General features: G+C 38.5%; 2 protein-coding genes across 3 annotated transcripts in view; both read left to right on the top strand.

Annotated features, from left to right (window-relative positions):
• The window catches only part of LOC148778313 (RUN domain-containing protein 3B-like), a 144695-nt gene extending 134327 nt beyond the window's left edge, over positions 1-10368 (top strand). Inside the window, exons 5-6 of one of the 2 annotated variants that reach the window (XR_016036910.1) lie at positions 7806-8039; positions 8846-10368. Coding sequence is in view for 1 of the 2 variants with exons in the window: in XM_088833785.1 (XP_088689911.1) it covers positions 5793-5860; positions 7806-7821 (84 nt within the window). In the remaining variant the exon portion in view is untranslated. Of the gene's footprint in view, positions 1-5792; positions 5861-7805; positions 8040-8845 lie in introns of those variants that run through there. The other variant, XM_088833785.1, reaches the window with a different exon arrangement.
• Positions 8887-20389, top strand: LOC129552320 (mitochondrial glutathione transporter SLC25A40-like). Its single transcript, XM_088833798.1, has 4 exons — positions 8887-9019; positions 14336-14417; positions 16732-16812; positions 17150-20389. The coding sequence occupies exons 1-4, from the start codon at positions 8957-8959 to the stop codon at positions 17260-17262; spliced, it is 339 nt and encodes a 112-aa protein (XP_088689924.1). The 5' UTR covers positions 8887-8956; the 3' UTR covers positions 17263-20389.
• The last annotated feature ends 533 nt before the right edge of the window (positions 20390-20922 follow it).

Raw genomic sequence — 20922 nt, 5'->3', positions numbered from 1 at the left:
GAATCACAGCACACCAGGACTCCCTGTCCATCACCAACTCCCGGAGTTCACTCAAACTCATGTCCACAGAGTCGGTGATGCCATCCAGCCATCTCATTCTCTGTTGTCCCCGTCTCCTCCCACCCCCAATCCCTCCTAGCATCAGAGTCTTTTCCAGTGAGTCAACTCGTCGCATGAGGTGGCCAAAGTATTGGAGTCTCAGCTTTAGCAGCAGTCCTTCCAATGAATACCCAGGATTGATCTCCTTTAGAATGGACTGGTTGGATCTCCTTGCAGTCCAAGGGACTCTCAAGAGTCTTCTCCAACACCATAGTTCAAAAGCATCAGTTCTTCAGTGATCAGCTTTCTTCACAGTCCAATTCTCACATCCATACATAACCACGGGAAAAACCATAGCCTTGACTAGACGGACCTTTGTTGGCAAGGTAATGTCTCTGCTTTTTAATATGCTGTCTAGGTTGGTCATAACTTTCCTTCCAAGGAGTAAGCGTCCTTTAATTTCATGGCTGCAATCACCATCTGTAGTGATTCTGGAGCCCAAAAAAATAAAGTCTGACACTGTTTCCCCATCTATTTCCCATGATGTGATGGGACCAGATGCCATGATCTTCGTTTTCTGAATGTTAAGCTTCAAGCCAAACTTTTCACTCTCCTCTTTCACTTTCATCAAGAGGCTTTTGAGTTTCTCTTCACTTTCTGCCGTAAGGGTGGTGTCATCTGCATATCTGGGGTTATTGATATTTGTCCTGGCAATCTTGTCCTGGTGCTTCTTCCAGCCCAGCGTTCCTCATGATGTACTCTGCATATAATGTCCTATAGATATCTATTAGGTCTAACTGGTCTGTTGTATCATTTAACGTTTGTGTTCCCTTGTTAATTTTCTGTTTAGTTGATCTATCCATAGATGTGATTGGGGTATTAAAGTCTCCCACTATTATTATGTTGTTAATTTCCCCTTTCACACTTGTTAGCATTTGTCTTACATATTGCGGTGCTCCTGTGTTACTACTGCTAAGTCGCATCAGTCATGTCCAACTCTGTGCGACCCCATAGACGGCAGCCCACCAGGCTCCCCATCCCTGGGATTCTCCAGGTAATACTGGAGTGGGCTGCCATTTCCTTCTCCAATGCGTGAAAGTGAAGTCACTCAGTTGTGTCTGACTCTTTGCGAACCTATGGACTGTAGCCTACCAGGCTCCTCCATCCATGGGATTCTCTAGCCAAGAGTACTGGAGTGGGTTGCCATTGCCTTCTCCACTCCTATGTTTGGTGCATATATATTTATAATTGTTATATCTTCTTCTTGGATTGATCCTTTGATCATTATGTAGTGTCCTTCTTTGTCTCTTTTCACAGCCTTTGTTTTAAAGTCTATTTTATCTGATATGAGTATTGCTACTCCTGCTTTCTTTTGGTCTCTATTTGCATGGAGTATCTTTCTCCAGCCCTTCACTTTTAGTCTGTATGTGTCCTTCTTTTCAAGGTGGGTCTCTTGTAGACAACATATATGGGGGTCTTGTATTTGTATCCATTCAGTCATTTTTTGTCTTTGGTTGGGGCATTCAACCCATTTACATTTAAGGTAATTATTGATAAGTGTGATCCTGTTGCCATTTTCTTTATTTTTGGGGGTTCGAGTTTATACACTCATTCTTTGTTTCCTGTCTAGAAAAGGTCCTTTAGCATTTGTTGGAGAGCTGGTTTGGTGATGCTGAATTCTCTCAGCTTTTGCTTGTCTGTAAAGCTTTTTATTTCTCCTTCATATTTGAATGAGATCCTTGCTGGGTGCAGTAATCTGGGCTGTAGGTTATTTTCTTTCAGCACTTTAAGTATGCCCTGCCATTCCCTCCTGGCCTGAAGAGTTTCTATTGAAAGATCACCTGTTATCCTTATGGGAATCCCTTTGTGTGTTATTTGTTATTTTCCCCTTGTTGCTTTTAATATTTGTTCTTTGTGTTTGATCTTTGTTAATTTGATTAATATGTGTCTTGGAGTATTTCGCCTTGGGTTTATCCTGTTGGGGACTCTCTGGGTTTCTTGGACTTGGGTGATTTTTTTCCTTCCCCATTTTAGGGAAATTTTCAGCTATTATCTCAAGTATTTTCTCATGGTCTTTCTGTCATCTTCTGGGATTCCTATGATTCCAATGTTGGGGTGTTTAACATTGTCCCAGAGGTCTCTGAGATTGTCCCCATTTCTTTTATTTATTTGTTTATTTTTGTTTGTCCACAAATGTTTTATTTTATTTTATTTTTGTTTTGTTTTTTTTGTAATTAATTAATTTTTTATTGGAGGCAAATTATTTTACAATATTATATTGGTTGGTTTTGCCATACATTGACATGAATTCGCCCCAGGTTTACATAAGTTCCCCCTCCTGAACCCCCCTCCCACCTCCCTCCTCCCTTTATCCTCCCTCTGGGTCATCACCGCGTGCCAGCCCCAAGCATCCTATAACATGCATTGACCCTGAACTAGTGATTCATTTCACATATGACAACATACGTGTTTCAATGCCATTCTCCCAAATCATCCCACCCTCACCCTCTCCCACAGAGTCCCAAAGACTTATCTATACACCTGTGTCTCTTTTGCTGTCTCGTATACAGGGTTATCATTTGCATCTTTCTAAACTGCATATATAAGCGTTAGTATGCTGTATTGGTGTTTTTCTTTCTGGCTTACTTCACTCTGTATAATAGGCTCTAGTTTCATCCACCTCATTAGAACTGATTCAAATGTATTCTTTTTAATGGCTGAATAATACTCCATTGTGTATATGTACCAAAGCTTTCTTATCCATTCGTCTGCAGATGGACATCTAGGTTGCTTCCATGTCCTGGCTATTATAAACAGTGCTGCAGTGAACATTGGAGTACATGTGTCTCTTTCAATTCTGGTTTCCCCATTTCTTTTAATTCGTTTTTCTTTTTTCCTCTCTTTTTCATTTATTTCTACCGTTTTATCTTCTAACTCGCTTATCCTATCTTCTGCCTCCGTTATTCTACTGTTGCTTCTTTTTGATCTCATCTATTGCATTATTCCTTGTATATTGACTCTTTTTTATTTCTTCTAGATCCTTGTTAAACCTTTCTTGCATCTTCTCAATCTTTGTCTCCAGGTTATCATAACTCCAATTTGTTTTCAAGATTTTGGATCATTTTCACTATCATTATTCAGAATTGTTTATCAGGTAGGTTGCCTATCTCTTCTTTTGTTTTGATTGGTGGGCATTTATCCTGTTCCTTTACTTGCTGGGTATTTCTCTGCCTCTTCATCTTGCTTATATTTCTGTGTTTGGGGTGGCCTTTCCGTCTTCTGGCAGTTTGTGGAGTTCTGTTTATTGTGGAGTTTCCTCGCTGTGGGTAGGGTTGGACGGTGACTTGTCAAGATTCCCTGGTTGTGGAAGCTTGTGTCGGTGTTCTGGTGGGTGGAGCTGGATTTCTTCTCTCTGGACTGCATTGAAGTGTCCAGTATGAGTTATGAGATGTCAGTGGGTTTGGAGTGACTTTGAGTAGCCTGTATATTGAAGCTCAGGGCTATTTTCCTGTGTTGCTGGAGAATTTGCATGGTATTTCTTGCTCTGGAACTTGTTGGCCCTTGGGTGGTGCTTAGTTTCAGTGTAGGTATGGAGGCGTTTGATGATCTCCTATCAATTAATGTTCCCTGGAGTCAGGAATTCTCTGGTGTTCTCAGGATTTGGACTTAAGCCTCTGCCTCTGGTTTTCAGTCTTATTCTTGGAGTAGCCTCAAGACTTCTCTATCTGTCACTTCCAAGGTGGTTCCGTCTGTTTTCAGCTTCTTCTGTTTGCCTGTCTCTTCAGTGTCTAATTTCCACCCTGACACAAGGGGGCGGTGGTGGACACTTTTTTAGGCTCACTTGTTCAGTCTTGCTGTGGGGAGGGAGGAATACTGCAAACGAATATCACTGGCGTCTGTGGGAGTGCTCGCAGTGTCTCGGCCACACTGGGTTTGCCCCCACTTATAGCATGTGTGCTTTCCCTGTCTATACTGCTTAGGCTGTAGGTTGCTCTGCGGGGAACTGTCTGAGGCGGGCCCTGGTTGCCTGCACTTCCCAGGTCTGAGCTGCTCAGGTTCTGGTACTCGGGTACCCCACAAAGGCGCAGACTCGATTGGGCCTGCGTTTTGTGCCCTTCCCCGGTCCAAGCAGCTCAGGTGACCAGGTGTTTGGCGAGTGCAGTTGCTGTGGCTTATCACCTCCCTGGCCCTGCCACTCAGTTTTCTGGGTGTACAACCGGCTCACCTTCTCAGGTGGATGTCAACCAGCCAGAAACCCAACAAGTCTTGGTTAGCAACACAGCCTGCTTGCAGTTTGGTATCAGATGCCTCTCTGGGGCTGCGATTGCCTCCTTCCGGCTCTGGCTGCCCTCCCCTGCCTGTCTTGGCGGGGGTTGGGGGGTGGGCCATCTGCAGCTGGCTAGCCCTGCTCAGTCCCCCACTCTGTGAGCTGGTCCGGTGGTGTCCTAGGTCAGGGCTTTTCGCCTTTTTGTGGGGTAGCTATCCCACAGTCTGCTTTGCTATCTCAAGTTAGTTTCCTCAGATTACCCTTGGGGCATTCAGGCCCGGTCCTCACTTTAAGCAATCATTTGGCAATTTTAACAGTAATTATTTCCTTGCTGAATTCCAGATTTGTCCATGCACTATGAACCCATCATCTTTTTAACCCTTGCACATATTTATAATAGGTGTTTTGGAGTTCTTGTCTGCAGATAGCATCATCTTAATCGTCTCAGTGCTAGTTTCTGATGACTGCTTTTTCTTTTGTTTCTTTTTATGTCTAATAAATTTTGAGTGGTAGTGAACATTATGAAGAATGGTAGTGAACATTATAAAGACTCTGGGTTCTTTTTATTTGTCCCAAGAGTCAGTTCTGTTCTAAAAGGCAGTTAACTTTGGCTAGATTCAGACTTCACACTCGGGCACCACTCTGGTTGGCTGCAGCTGAAATTCCCATCCCGTTTGCCATCCACGGGGTGTTTGTTTTTGTTTTTGTTATCTTCTCCTGGGGCTGTACAATTGAGTGGTGAGTCACATCTTGTGGCTGACTTTGTCTCTAAATTCAAGGGCTTAAGTCCTCTGTCTGGTGTTCTTGTCTGGAGAATTCCATGGACAGAGGAGCCTGTAGGGCTACAGTCCATGGGGTCGCAGAGTCAGACATGACTGAGCAATTAAAACAGCAACAACATTTCCTCGTAGCCTCTTTTCCTAGGATTTCCCTTCTGACTTTCTGATTAGTCTATGAGCCTGGACTCTGGTGTTTGCCATCTAAAGCAAGTAAATGTACTGTTCCTTGCAGCTCCCATGGGCAAAAAGCTGTAAATGTGCAAACCTCATTCATGGCACTTTGACTTTTAACAGTAAGCTTCCCTCTAGCTTCTACTTGCTTTTTGTTCTTCCTCAGAGGTTTCAAATATTGGGTTTAAATAATGTTCTCTCAGATTTCATAATTGGAGAGAAGAGTTATTCTAACTTTCTGCCATCCCTCTGCTTCCTTTTTATAATAATCCTCAAAAAACATTGCTTCTCAGCCCTAAGTAGAACAATCCCAAGCTGAGTAATGTAGGTTTATTTTTTACGCAGGAACTGTCATTTGGAAATGCTTTATTTGTGTCTGGAAGTTGGAAAATTCTTTTTTTTCTTTTTTAAGGAATGGGTGTATATAAACCTGGGAAGTTTTTATTTTAGAAATAAATGTTTAAAAGAATCAAATACCAATTACCACTATAAACTTTTTTGTATATTTTGACCACTTTTTTCTATTACAATTTTAGGATGCTTTTTTGAAAATCATTCGAAATGAGGGCATTAAATCTCTGTGGAGTGGCCTTCCTCCTGCGTTGTAAGTTGAAATTTAGTGTTTTTAGTGATGGTGGTGGTTGTTTTGCCTTATCAGTGTGATGAGACAACATCATGCATTTTTAATATCAGAACTTTTCATTTTCTAGAGCATTGTTTTGTGACTCTCACAACTACCCCACATTTGATGATTTGCTAGAAGGACTCACATGATACATACTAATGTCTGTGGTTTATTACCACAAAAGGCATGAAGCAGAATCAGTAAGGAGAAGAGGCATGAAACGGAATCAGTGAGGGGAAAGGCACAACAGGAGCTGGCCAGGCGGAGTCCTCCCGAGACCCCGCTTGTGACATGCAGGGCACATGCTGCCTCTCCCAGCCCCAGGCTGCCTCAGCAAGTGCAGGGATTCTGCCTTACCGGCATTTGAATCTGAGTCTAGGGTTTGCACTGGGGGCTGATGATATAGGCACATGCTGTGTTCATGACTGGCTGTGGTTACTGAAACTCCAGCCCCTGAAAAAGAAGCAGATGCTTACCAAACCTCACATCATTTGTACAAATCAATGCAGACACGCTGGTTTAGTGCTCCAGATATACAGAAAAGCCTTGTTACAGGGAATATTTCAAGGGCTAAATTCCTTGAGGATGACCCAAGGTCATGTAGACAAATAGGCCCTCCTGAAGATACCGGATTTGGGGCACAAGCATACTTTATTTTTTCATGTTCAGAAATTAACAAATTAGTGTTCATTTGAGTTTTTATTTTACTAAAATAACGAGAGATATTGTGCTATTTATACTTCTTTTCCAGATAATTAAATTCTGTACTAACTAGCTATTATGTGAATTCATATGACAAGCTAGTAAGGCTGAATGTAAAAATTCCAATTAATACCTTGCCTTTCTCTGCCTCGTTTCTTTCTGATTTATCTTGTTATGGAGCACATTAGTCAGTTTTGAGGCACATATTCTAAACAATGCCTAAGGTTATAAGGTTGGTGATAGATCCAGGAGCAGCAGTCAGTCCTGTTACTAAGTTCTCATCACCACACTTCACTGTAGAGTATAGGCATTCCCATGTGTGGTCTGTGATTGTCCTTTGGTTAGACCAGAAACAGAGACTGGTTTCTTGTTGCATTAAATCTTTATGACATGATAGTACCTTCGACTTTGTATTTAATTAATAACTCCCTCTTGATACTTTCATTTGAAAGAATGTCATTGGAATTTGCTTTTGAGTATATATAATTATGGTGACATTATTTTCAGGTATAAGCAGGTATGACATGGTCCACAGTTCAGAAGTATAATTGTGCTTGTACTTTTTTACAAGTAATTTTTACAAGATTTTTTACTTTAGTGATTTTCATGTTACCGTAATGTATGTAGTTGGGAATGAAGACCAGACACAGATTAAGTCAAGACGACTTATTTGTCTTTTCATGTTTGTGACCTGACTGGGTGCTCTGAACTCACCTTCTCTACTTCAAGTCTCTGGAGAGCAGAAACCTACTTTACATATTTTTGTTGTCTAAGTTCAGTTCAGTTCAGTCGCTGAGTCGTGTCCGACTCTCCGCGACCCCATGAATCACAGCACACCAGGCCTCCCTGTCCATCACCAACTCCCGGAGTTCACTCAAACTCATGACCATCGAGTCGGTGATGCCATCCATCCATCTCCTCTGTCGTCCCCATCTCCTCCCGCCCCCAATCCTTCCCAGCATCAAAGTCTTTTCCAGTGAGTCAACTCGTCGCATGAGGTGGCCAAAGTATTGGAGTTTCAGCTTTAGCATCAGTCCTTCCAGTGAACACCCAGGATTGATCTCCTTTAGAATGGACTGGTTGGATCTCCTTGCAGTCCAAGGGACTCTCAAGAGTCTAAGTTAAACACTGCTAATTCTTAAAGAAAAATTGATCTCATAGCTGATTTGTTGTGATTTTCAGCTTCTGTAAAATAAAAGGATCTTCATTTTGTACTTCCCAGGTGGTGCAGTTGGTAAAGAACGCCCCTGCCAGTGCAGGAGACACAAGAGATGTGGGTTTGATACCCGGGTCAGGAAGACCCCCTGGAGAAGGAACTGTCAACCCACTCTGGTATACTTGCCTGGGAAATCCCATGGACAGAGGAGCGTGGCGGGCTGCAGTCCATGGGTCTCAGAGAGTCTGATATGACTGCTCACGCATGCACTATGCACTGTATCTTGTGCTTCATAATAATGTAAGAATATGTTTAAGCTTCTGATAGTGTTGTGCCAATCTTTTTGTTTGTATGTTTCTAACAGAGTGATGGCAGTTCCTGCCACAGTTATTTATTTTACCTGTTATGATCAATTAACTGCTCTTCTGAGATCTAAATTAGGAGAAAATGAAAGCTGCATACCAATTATTGCTGGAATCGTGGCCAGACATAAGTAATAAATTCACAATGTTTTCATTCTGATTTCTACTTAAAGCTTGTTTTAAAATTTTACATTCATAGAGAATTTCAAATAGAGTATTGGCAAAGATTTATTTTGCATTGTAGTTTGTCCTCATGTGTTAATACCTATATGCTCTAGAGGTCATATTGTGTGGTGACTGCCATCAGAATGGGATGGGATCAACCTATCCTGTTAGTTCTTGGACAGAGTTTTTAGATTTGAGGTTGTAGAAATTAGATTCTAGATTTTAGGATAATAACACAGAGTCTAATTAATGCCAGAGTCTTTCATCATTTTCTGTATACACTTTGAGATTCAGAGTTTAATCAGAAGGACATTTTCCTCTGTGTAGTGGAAGTGAGGTTTATAATAGTCCTGGTTGATGGGTAATGACTGTGGAACTGCTCTTGAAAGAGTAAGTATGTGAAATACCTTTAGCAAGGAAAAAAACCTGAGCCAGGATGGTGCCATCATTGGATGCTAGATAGAGTCTGCAGACATTTCGGAATAAAATTTTAAAATATAAAAATGCATGAAATACTCTGCACGCATGTTTTCGTAATTCATGGCTTTGCTTTTGTTGTATTTGCTTGTTTTGTACCAGTTGGCGCAGAAACTGTAATAAGTCCACTGGAATTGATTAGAACCAAGATGCAATCTAAGAAGTTTTCTTACGAGGAACTGCATCGATTTGTCAGCAAGAAAGTATCTGAAGATGGTTGGATTTCCCTCTGGAGGGGCTGGGCTCCTACCATTCTTAGAGATGTACCATTCTCAGGTAGGATTTATCTGCTACATTTTAAGAAGCTTTGTATATACCACTTTTAAATCAAGGAAATTCTAGACTCTTTAAGGCTAAAGGCACGTTACTGTCTTAGGTGATCACACACACCTAGTTCAGTGTGGCTCTCTCAGATCTTGATAAGTATTTATTTAATGAACGGTTTCTGTTTCAAGCCTGGTTTTCTTTTCTCTTTTTGTTTTCTTTCTTTTTAAATATCAGTTGGTGAGTACTCATATTTAGGTAATGCAAACTACCTTTAAAATTATTGTAAAGAAGTCATAATTAATAAGATATGTAAAGTACTACAAATCAAAATATAACATTTAAGACCACCTGTGAATTATATTGACTCCTATTTTTTTCAATTATTAAAAATCTCTCCCACTTGAGTGAGTGTCTTACAGGGACTGTTATAAATCAGATTCAAGATTGTGCTAACCATTGCATTATGTAAAGGGAGAAAATCATGAAGAAATACAAAATTAACAACTTACAGAATGTGCATACTTCAGTAGTACTTCTCTTGTGAAACTGATGTTTCCATTTAAAACCTGGAAGAAATCATTATTGAGAACCGTTGTATTAACTTTCCGCATTCTTTCTCCCTTTGTTAACCGTTTGCTTGGACTCCTGCTCACAGTCCCTATCCTTCCCTTTCCTTTAGTATTTTTCTTTGACTTTTATGTTTAGCTGTGCTTTTTAGAAACACCATGGATTCCTAGACCAATACTTTTTCATTTTTTATTTTGATGTTTTATACATAAAAAGTAGTAAGGATATAAATTACCAAGTGTGCTAACACCTGTGACATCACCACCTCTGTAAATGAGTTAGAACACTGCAGTTTTAAAATCAAGAAACCATGTATGTCCACCTCCACTGTCACATCCTAGTGGTAACCTCTTACCTGAATTTTTATCATTTATTTGATTTTAAAAACTAGTTTTACCACATATGTGTTATTGCTAAACAATGGTATTCAGTTTTGCCTATTTTTGAGGTATAAAATTTGTTTTACTTGGAAATATTCCTTAAGTTTTAATTTATATTTGCAACTATTTTATTTTCACTCGTTTATACATGAATAAACAAGTAAACAGTGCTGTGAACATTTTTTTAAGTCTCTTGGTGGGTATGTACAAGAATCTGCAGCTTTTAGTGCCTATTTTAAAAAAATCTATTTAAAAGTTTTCCAGGTGTTTGTGGATGTTGCACTGTGAGTTGATTTTTGTCTGTTAGCTTATATTCAGCTTTTTGTAAAACTGTTATAAATTCTAATTTGTTTGCCTACCTTTTTTCTATGTAGACAATAATGTGTAAATTATAACTATTTCATTTTTAAATCCGTGATGAATATCCTTTATCCAGTTGAAGAATCTGCCATTTATTCCTAGGTTTCTAAGAAATTTCTTTGAATGCTTTTCCATCATTTTTGGATGATTCTACAATTCTGTTAATGTGGTACATGGTATCCAAAGCATTTATTATGTTTACCACCACTGTGTTTATCAGATAACCTAATTAGTCATAGTGTGTGATAGTTCATGAAATACTTCAGTTTTTCTTCTTTTGGATTTTTACATCAGTGTTCATGAGATGTGACTCTCTCCTCTCGTGTTCTTATTGGGTTTTGAGATTAAAGTCCTACTTTTTACTGATGTATAGTTTTGTTTATAAGACTCCTAGAATATTACTGAGAATTTGGTTACTATGTTTACAAATTTCACCTAGTATTTGTCTAAGCAGAAAGTTTATTTTTTTGTTGTTATATTCTAAAATAGTGATAACTGTCTTACTAAAACAGAACAAAATATTATGTAGCGTTTCATGTCTACTGAGGTAGAACAGCTTTAAAGTACTGCGTCCTCAAAGTGCTAAGTATTTACTACCCTATTTTGAAGATAAATTATCAGTACTAGCCATTAAATATTTTAAAATGCATTTTATATGTCTTTATCATATTACAAATACATTATATCTTTCTGAAACTTTTGAACTTGTTAGATCATTAGTTATGATAATGAGTTTAGATAGAACTTTATTATACAAAGTATTTGGCAGTTTGATCATTAAATACCAGTAGATCTTGTAAGTTAATATTTTATAAATGTTACTGGTAAGTTAATATTTTATAAATGTTATCTCTTATGTATCATCTGATTGAATAGAAGTAATTGCATCCTTTGCTGCTAATTCCTGTTTCTTTGGGAACATTCTGGCTGAGTACCTCTTAAAAGAATTTTAACAAAAATTACAATTAGAAGGGAGCAGTACCCAGTGACCATTTTTGGGTAGTAGGGAGTTCACCTTTGGCCACTCCTCCACATAATGAAAACTCATGTAGTGGGCCTTTATGCAGATTATTACCACCATGATCTTGGGCACAGAGAGCTTTCTTATCCCCACATACTTTGAGAATGAATTTGTGATGACACAGTGATGTGCTGACATTGGAACCAGATAGAAGGAGCACAGTGAAGTCATGGAGACTGGCAGAAAAATACTGGAGTCACTGTCAGAAAACCTAGGCTACAGAAGACCCTGAGATTGTGTTCAAAACTGAGACGTGAAGATTCTCGGGTCTGGTATATGTCAAATTAACCCTTCAGTTCAGTTCAGTCACTCAGTCGTGTCTGACTCTCTGCGACACCATGAATCACAGCACGCCAGGCCTCCCTGTCCATCACCAACTCCCAGAGTTCACTCAAACTCATGTCCATCGAGTTGGTGATGCCATCCAGCCATCTCATTCTCATCCAGTCGTCCCCATCTCCTCCCACCCCGAGTCCCTCCAGTGGGGTATAAATATACTGAGGCAAAAGAGCAATTCTTTGTAGCAATTTAAGAAGTTAGACTATCAGCAAAATCTTCTCATTATTTCTATTTGTGAGGTGATTAAAATTAAGTTACAAATTTTATTTATATCTTAATCCACCATGAATGATGAAAAACAAGTACCATTTATGTTTAGTGATCCATAACAGAACTGTAGAACCAATTCTGTACTTAGTGCTTTATGTTAAAAAAAAAAAGGTGAATGGCTGTAGGGTGTTGTCCCAGCTTTCCAGTAATGAAAGAATGTTGTTTTATTATTTCTTACCTAACACAGAAAATATAGTTTTAAAGTCTTTAATAATTTAGAAAATATTACTGCCTTTTAACTGTTAAACAAATAAAAATGTGTCTCTACAAGAAAAAAAGCACATCAGTGGGATAATGTCCAGGCTTCCTGCTAGAAAACAGAACAGCCTAAACCCCGTTACTCTGCAAAGTGTCAGGCTCATACCGCATTGTTGCTACCTGTGATCCTCCCCTCAGCCCTCCCTATCCAGGGGTTCTGCATCTGCAGTTTGAACCAGTTTGATTCTCGGCTGCTGAATCCACAGATGTGGAACTGCAGACACGGAGGACCAGCTGTGCTGTGCCATGTTGTATCAGGGACGGATACTCCACAGGTTTCAGGATCTGCAGCCAGTACACCTCAGATACAGAAGGGCAACTATACGTGTTAGATTGTGGAGAAACGATAATTGATTTTATCTTACCTGAGACCTTTGATTTCAAGAACTTAAATCTCTTTACATAGATGGGTGAAATAGAAATAAATGACTTTAAAGGTTACTTTATGAGCATATTGGCCAAATATAAGCTGGGAAACAGCAAATAGAGACTAGGTTTTACTTTTCATGACTGTTATAGCAAATATAAGACATTCTTAAGGGAATTTGTTCTTTCAGAAAACCTTTCTTGCTTAATTAAGGCATTATGGAAATAACTGTTAAATTGATTAATTTGAAATTTTTAGTTATTTTAATTGGAGGCTAATTACAATATTGTAGTGGGTTTGCCATACATTGACATGAATCAGCCATGGGTGTACATGTGTTCCCCATCCCGAACCCCCTCTCCTACCTCCCTTCCCACCCCATCCCTCAGGGTCGTCCCAGTACACGAGCCCTGAGCACCCTGTCTCATGCATCGAACCTCGACTGGTGATCTGTTTCATATATGATAATACACGTTTCAATGCTATTCTCTCATCATCCCACCCTCACCTTCTCCTAGAGTCTAAAAGTCTATTCTTTTACATCTGTGTCTCTTTTGCTCTCATATAGGGTCATCACTACCATCTTTCTAAATTCCACATATATGTGTTAATATACTGTACTGGTGTTTTTCTGACTTACTTTGCTCTGTATAATAGGCTTCAGTTTCATCCACCTCATTAGAACTGATTCAAATGCATTCTTTTTAATGGCTGAGTAATACTCCATTGTGTATATATACCACAGCTTTCTTATCCATTTGTCTGCAGATGGACATCCAGGTTGCTTCCATGTCCCGGCTATTGTAAACAGTGCTGTGATGAACATTGGGTACATGTGTCTCTTTTGATTCTGATTTTCCCGGTGTGTATGCCCAGCAGTGGGATTGCTGGGTCGTATGGCAATTCTGTTTCCAGTTTTTTAAGGAATCTCCACACCGTTCTCCATAGTGGCTGTACTAGTTTGCATTCCCACCAACAGTGTCAGAGGGTTCCCTTTTCTCCACACCCTCTCCAGCATTTAGTGTTTGTAGACTTTTTGGAGAAGGAAATGGCAACCCACTCCAGTGTTCTTGCCTGGAGAATCCCAGGGACGGGGGAGCCTGGTGGGCTCCTGTCTGTGGGGTCACACAGAGTCGGACACGACTGAAGTGACTTAGCAGCAGCAGCAGCAGCAGCAGCAGACTTTTTGATAGCAGACATTCTGACTGGCGTGAGGTGGTACCTCATTGTGGTTTTGATTTGCATGAAATGTGTTTTTAAAAATGATTTGTGAACTACATTTGATAAATATGTTGAAACCCATAAAGAAAACGTGTGTAGCACTAAAAGCTCAAAAGTCCATTTTCTTTTTTTTAAACAATTTTAAAAACATTTGGAAAATCTTAAATGCTAATTACTAGGTACTTGAATTTCTGCTTTAAAATACATATTATACCTTCATCTGTAGAAAAGGAATAATGGAACACACAGGAGCATCAGAAATTGTGAATACAGGTTTTGCAGTCAGAGGTCTGGTTGGAATTCTGACTGCCAACTACTGTAGTGTGACCTTAGGAACATAGGGGGACTGTTTACTCCTGAACTTTGGAAGGAATACGTAAGACTTTATCTGTTCTCTTCAGTAGGAGCTTCTCTTTAAACATCTCTGGTTTCATTTTATGTTTCAGTTTAGTTATGATTTTATTACAATCCTTATTAAGTAATATGCTAATTATAGTATAAAATACTTTGGGAAAAATTTAATCAATTTTATTTTTTGTTAGTTTGCAGCTGTTGTAACTTTGCCATTTGATGTGGTAAAAACACAAAAGCAGACACAACTTTGGATATATGAAAGCCAGAAAAGTAAGTTTAATTAATTTAAAATGTGTCTAAGATGCCATGAAAAATATTTTCTTTCTAGATGGTTAGGAATATCTAGATAGAGTAAACAAGATTCCCCCTGCCCTTTTGTTGCCTTCCTCTCTACTTAATTCAAACTAATGTATTGTTAGAATGGAGTACCCAGAAAGAACTAAACAAAAAATTTAAGAAAATTTAAAGACTATGTTACTATGCATATACATATTCTTTTTCTTTTCTATTTTTTAGCTTCCCTTTTGATGTGTCCCCCCCACCTTTAAATCCCATCTACTTCTTTATAACCTGTAATTTCTTCTAGAACAATATTGTCCTGGGGACTTCCCTTTCAATGCAGAAGGTGCAGGTACGATCCCTGGTTGGGGAGCTAAGATCCCACATGTCTCCTGGCTAAACCACACAAAAAAAACAGAAGCAATACTGAACAACCTCAATAAAGAATTTAACAATGGTCCATATATTTTTTTAAAGTACTATTAGTTGCTTCTACCAGATTTATTATTATTATAGAAAGTGTAGCAAGCCCACTGGAAATAGGGCTTTGTTTCTGAAACATAAAATTGTTAGGATTTGATCATTTGGATGGTCAGTAGAGGAGTGTTTATTGTTGTCTGTACTTGAGTAATCATAGTGTTTCCTTACGGTGTATGAAGTTGCTTTTCCCCTGCAGAAAGAGCTCTTGGACGTTGGATCTTTAGGCAGGGCTCGGTCGTGGCTTACCTCCAGTTGAGAAGTCTTCTTGTTCGTCTTCCTTTACATTCATCTCACCCTACTATTAAAATAGAGCCCAGTTTGGAACTTGAGCTCTGTAAGATTAGAAATACCCAGCCACTTAGCCTCCTTTCTTTACTAGTTGTTTCCGAAATTGAAAACATTTAAACGAGGAGTGTAAGTTGCCAACTTGTAGTATAAAGCTTTTGTTACTGACTGAGTTTAGAGTTAAATTTCAGTCATAAATACTTTGGTTTTAAAATGTAGCCTTTCTGTTTGGTTGCTCTAATTACTGTAGTTACACTATTTATATAGATAGTTTAGCTCCTTAAATGACAAGGCCTCATTTATCTTCATAGAGAATCTGATATAAAAGAAATTTTGAGATAATGAGCCCCTCTTCATTAAGCTGCAAATTCTACAGAGCTATCACTGAATGACCCCTTTCCCTAATTTTCCCGTTTCCCCTAGGCATACTTACTAAAATGTACTTTAATCCTCATGACTCAGCGTTGTCATCACTGTACACACTGATCACTGTAGCTTCATAACGCAGCTCTCAGAAGCTAGTGAGTGAGGATAGCTTAGGAGTGTTTGCCTATCACCCACTGGTCTGGGCAAAATTGAAATCTTCAGCTGTCACAGTGTTCACATGGATCTAGGATGCCCACATTTTAGTAGATTTTTTTCACCTTTAGCGTCTGTAGTCTGTGAGCTAAACCAGCTGCTTAGAATCATTGTGTACAAAGAAGGTAAGTGAACTTTGTGTATGTACAGCTGATTCATGAGGTTTATGTTTGAATCTGAGTAACATCTATTTTTGCTGTTTTCAAAATATGTATAAATCTGTTTCTTTACTATGTTTCAGACACTTGAGTAGTTGCAAGTAAGTGAGGTGTTACTGTTAGATACAGGAAAACTCTTCCCTTCAGAGGAGACAGGACTGATTTATTTCAAGACTAGCACATCTATGGCAACCCACTCCAGTGTTCTTGCCTGGAGAATCCCAGGGACGGGGGAGCCTGGTGGGCTTCCGTCTATGGGATCGCACAGAGTCGGACATGACTGAAGCGACTTAGCAGCAGCACATCTATTCAGAAAGATTCTAGTAAGGTGGAACCTCACTAGGGAGAATGAGCTATTTTCCTTAAAGCTTCTCTTTGGGGGAAAAAAGGTTTTTTACTGTATGCACTAAAAGTACAATGAAAATTGGTTATAATGGCTTCACTTGGGGAACCCCATGAAAATTCCTGTACATCTTTAAAATTTTTATGAAAGATTTTTAAGATATGGAAAAAAGTATAAAGGATACACACCACCAAGCTTAAACATCAGTTCAGGAGAGGCTTTCTGTATGTTCCTCCTTGATTGCATCTGGTCCTATGTACCTTAAAAGTACCTTTAAAATTTCTTTTTAATGAATCCAACTATTAAAAATAAGATTTAAAATAGTTCTTTATGTAAACAGATCTGTTCTTATTATAATGAAATGATATATCCCAAACCCCATAAACACTCTTTTATGTGTATTTATCTATATTAGAAATTAAGTGGTAATTTATAATAGCATCGTTTCTTTAACATTTAGTTTCTATGCCTTTGCAAATGTCAACATGGACTATAATGAAGAACATTGTTGCTAAGAGTGGATTTTCTGGATTATTTACAGGTAAAAATATTTCCTTTACCAAGCTATTGACTAAAATGTTTCTTTACCTTTTAAATTAATTGCCTTTCAGCAGAAAATGTTTGAAAATATTCATATACTGTTTCCTCCCTAAATATCTTTGCTGTAGGTTTAAAATTTTTAAATACCAGTTGCTTTTGAAGTAATTTGGAATTAAAGTGAGGAGTGAACAGTTTGGCTTGTTCTTTGAGACCAGTTATGGGACAGTGTTTTATATGTTACTTCACTTAATTTGATAACTGTCAGAATGAAACCAAATAAATTACATTTTAAAATGTAAAGTAAAATTTGGTCTCAATTTTTCTGTTCCCTTTTTTAGGACTGATTCCTCGTTTAATTGAAATTGCTCCTGCTTGTGCTGTTATGATCAGTACATATGAATTTGGAAAGTCTTTCTTCCAGAAACAAAATGCTCAAAGACAGCAATACTAGAGATGCTGTTTCAACCTGAAATAACAACCATGACCAAATAATAACAGGAGACTCTTAGGCAAGAGCTTTTTTCACTGTTATCTTACAGTGATTTTCTATCATTCTTATCTATAATTTAAATGAATAGTGAATCTCTACTTTGCATTTAATCATTCTAACTTCAAATTTTTATCCTAATTTTTGAGAATTTGGAAAAGATATTCCAGAAATCATAACCATTGAGCATTCTTGTAAAGAAGAGAAAAATTATTCTACACTGAAAGCAATAATCTCAGAGTTTGAAACAGATTTTGTGTAACTTCATCCTGTTGGGAGTGTCAGAGATGTCGAACATTTTTGCAGTTGTGTGCTGAATGATGTACAGAGTCTAAAAGAATTCCCAAACCTTTTATACACAGTTAAATCTTGGACGTAGATACTTAAGTGTTTCAACAAATAGATAACGGAAAGCAGTGTTTAAATATTATTATTCACATCATTTACCAAATATTGCCTATCAGTTACTTTCTTTAATTCACATATATTTGGGGTTTTTTTTTTTCTTTCCCACCCTGTTACTGTTTTAAGGCCTCATGTATATTAAGATTTCTCTGATCAAAGGTATGGCTGTCTTATGTTCATGAACCAAAAATATAATTTGTGTGATATTGATGCTATTTTTGATGTCTAAAGACCCTGTATTATCTACTGTTTCTGTGAGACAGAGCGTTCACTGACCATCCTAAATGCTCACTTCAGTCAGACTTGGGTGCGCAGTGGGAAACTGCGCCGTACTCAGGCTAGTGAGAGTGCTGCTTCCGCACAGAAAGGCCTCTTGTTGCAGCTGTCTGCCATCAGGCATCACCACTGGTGACGTTCTCTAGGTCACGTCTGTTGGCTTGTTCTGACATCGCTGAGACAGAGTATGTTCAAGATGTCCCTTGGCTTTACACATCTCACACGAGTGTGCTAGACCAAGAGCTACCAAGCCAGTTTCCTGTAAGAAAGAGCTTTCGGTAACTGGAGGCTAATGCCCAAGAAGTTTAGTTTATGAATGTAAGAATGAAAAAGAGTATGATTTCAAGGCAAACATTATTTTTTAATGTTTTTGTTTTTCTCAGGATCTATATACTCTGGGAAAAAGCACTTTATTGCAGTCTATCTGTATTTTATGAAAATGTGGAACATTTTTTCCCTAAAATAGAGTAATATATATTTAAGTGACAAATCTCTAGTGTTGGTAGGAATTAATGTATTTTCTAATATAGTAGAAAACTATGTTTCACCAGAAATAAACTATATAGGGTTTGTATTTAAGTTTTTTGTGTTTACTTTATCCTGTGTTGATTTACCTTAAGTTTACAACATATATACCCATAAAAATATGAATATTTTCATTGAAATATTTTGTGCTTTCTAAAGCTACCACTGTGCTTCTAGCTAAATACTTTCATATAAAATTATGTTATCCTATACTATCAACATATATATATGAAACACATATATATAAAACACACATGGAAGTTTATCTTGAACACTGAATTTAACAGTATTAAATTTAAATTTACCTCTGTTCTGCTGTGCTTCTTTTGGGTATCTGGTAGAAAAAGGCAAAAAAAATTATGTTTTGAACAATAGTCTCAAAAACAGTTATGTATTTCAAGTTAATGTCACTTTCATCCTCTCCTTGCCCCACTACTGACTGCATTGTGGAAAATTCTTATTTTATAACTAAAAGAACTATATAAACCTAATTCCCTGTAGTTTTTGGAACATACATTACATGCAATGTATCTGAAAGAAAAGAAGTCTGAATTTAGGCTTTCTCTATACTTACGTGGTAAAAAAAAAGCATTACTAGTAGGAACCAAAAAAGGTTTGGCTACAAATTGTATTCTTGGTAATATTTCTAAATGAATTCTGTTAATGTTAAAATTTCTAACATACACATTTAATTTCTTATGTGTAAGTTTCTTAAGAAAAAAGTCTTATTCAAGTATTACATGTTTGCTGCCTTCCATATTACTTTTTAAAAATAAAGTTATTTCTAGGAAAACTATTCACTATGTTTATTTAGCCACATTTGACTTCTTTAAATTCTAGCCTTCCCCCGCCCCCCCCCGGGGCACAAATTCCAGGGATATGGGAAAGTTTGGTGTATTACTTTTTCAAAATAAACTTTTAAAAGTAAATTACTGTTATGTTTTATTCCATCAGTCAACACTTACTGCGATGAGTCCTTTTATGTGGTAGGCAGTATAAAAAGCACTGGAGGTAAGACACTGCAGCTACTCTCATTGGTCGTAAGGGTTCAGCTGTGATTGTTAGAAATAAACAAAAGAAGTAACGGAGAAGCTGAAGAATTCTCCCCTGGCCTGGGGTGCAGAGGCTGGTTGGGAAATGGTTTTTAGGACAGGCAGCCCAAGGCAACATACCTGGAGGTTGGGAGTCTTCAATCAGGCAGTGGTACTTAGCACCAGTGGCTTGAGCAGAGTATACATGCCCCGTGGTAGATCAGAGTGAAAAAGGAGTTCAAGGGGCCTGGTCTGCCAATGAGGAACAAGAAGGCAAGAGAAAACCAAGGAAGTATTTGGGGCACAGCTCTGAAAAGTTACAGAGTTGCGTTTTGTTTTTCTCTCAAGACCTTTTTTTTTTTTAACTGAAAGAAAATAGGATAGCATAGGTTCAGTTCAGTTCAGTTGCTCAGTCGTGTCCGACTCTTTGTGACCCTATGAATCACAGCACGCCAGGCCTCCCTGTCCATCACCAACTCCCGGAGTTCACTCAAACTCATGTCCACAGAGTCGGTGATGCCATCCAGCCATCTCATTCTCTGTCGTCCCCTTCTCCTCCCGCCCCCAATCCTTGCCAGCATCAGAGTCTTTTCCAGTGAGTCAACTCCTTGCATGAGGTGGCCAAAGTATTGGAGTTTCAGCTTTAGCATCAGTCCTTCCAATGAACACCCAGGATTGATCTCCTTTAGAATGGACTGGTTGGATCTCCTTGCAGTCCAAGGGACTCTCAAGAGTCTTCTCCAGCACCACAGTTGAAAAGCATCAATTCTTCGGCAATCAGCTTTCTTCACAGTCCAATTCTCACATCCAAACATGACCACTGGAAAAACCATAGCCTTGACTAAACGGACCTTTGTTGGCAAAATAATGTCTCTGCTTCTTAATATACTATCTAGGTTGGTCATAACTTTCCTTCCAAGGAGTAAGAGTCTTTTAATTTCATGGCTGCAATCAGCATCCGCAGTGATTTTGAAGCCCCCAAAAATAAAGTCTGACACTATTTCCACTGTTTCCCCATCTATTTCCCATGAAGTGATGGGACCAGATGCCATGATCTCCGTTTTCTGAATGTTGAGCTTCAAGCCAACCTTTTCACTCTCCTCTTTCATCAAGAGGCTTTTGAGTTCCTCTTCACTTTCTGCCATAAGGGTGGTGTCATCTGCATATCTGAGGTTATTGATATTTCTCCCGGCAATCTTGATTCCAGCTCGTGCTTGTTCCAGCCCAGCATTCCTCATGATGTACTCTGCATATAAGTTAAATAAGCAGGGTGACAATATACAACAAAAAACACCAGAATGTGTCACATATTAAGACCAAGTGTTTTTATAGTGAAGCTGGTTTTAGAAAAATGACTGGCAGGAAGAAAAGTGGGACTTATGATCAG

The sequence above is a fragment of the Moschus berezovskii genome, chromosome 3 (genome assembly GCF_049115385.1).
Source record: "Moschus berezovskii isolate FMDL1 chromosome 3, NW_MosBer_1.0, whole genome shotgun sequence".
Taxonomy (NCBI): domain Eukaryota; kingdom Metazoa; phylum Chordata; class Mammalia; order Artiodactyla; family Moschidae; genus Moschus; species Moschus berezovskii.
Note: the sequence above shows the minus strand (reverse complement) of the source record. Positions and strands in the feature narration are given on the sequence as shown.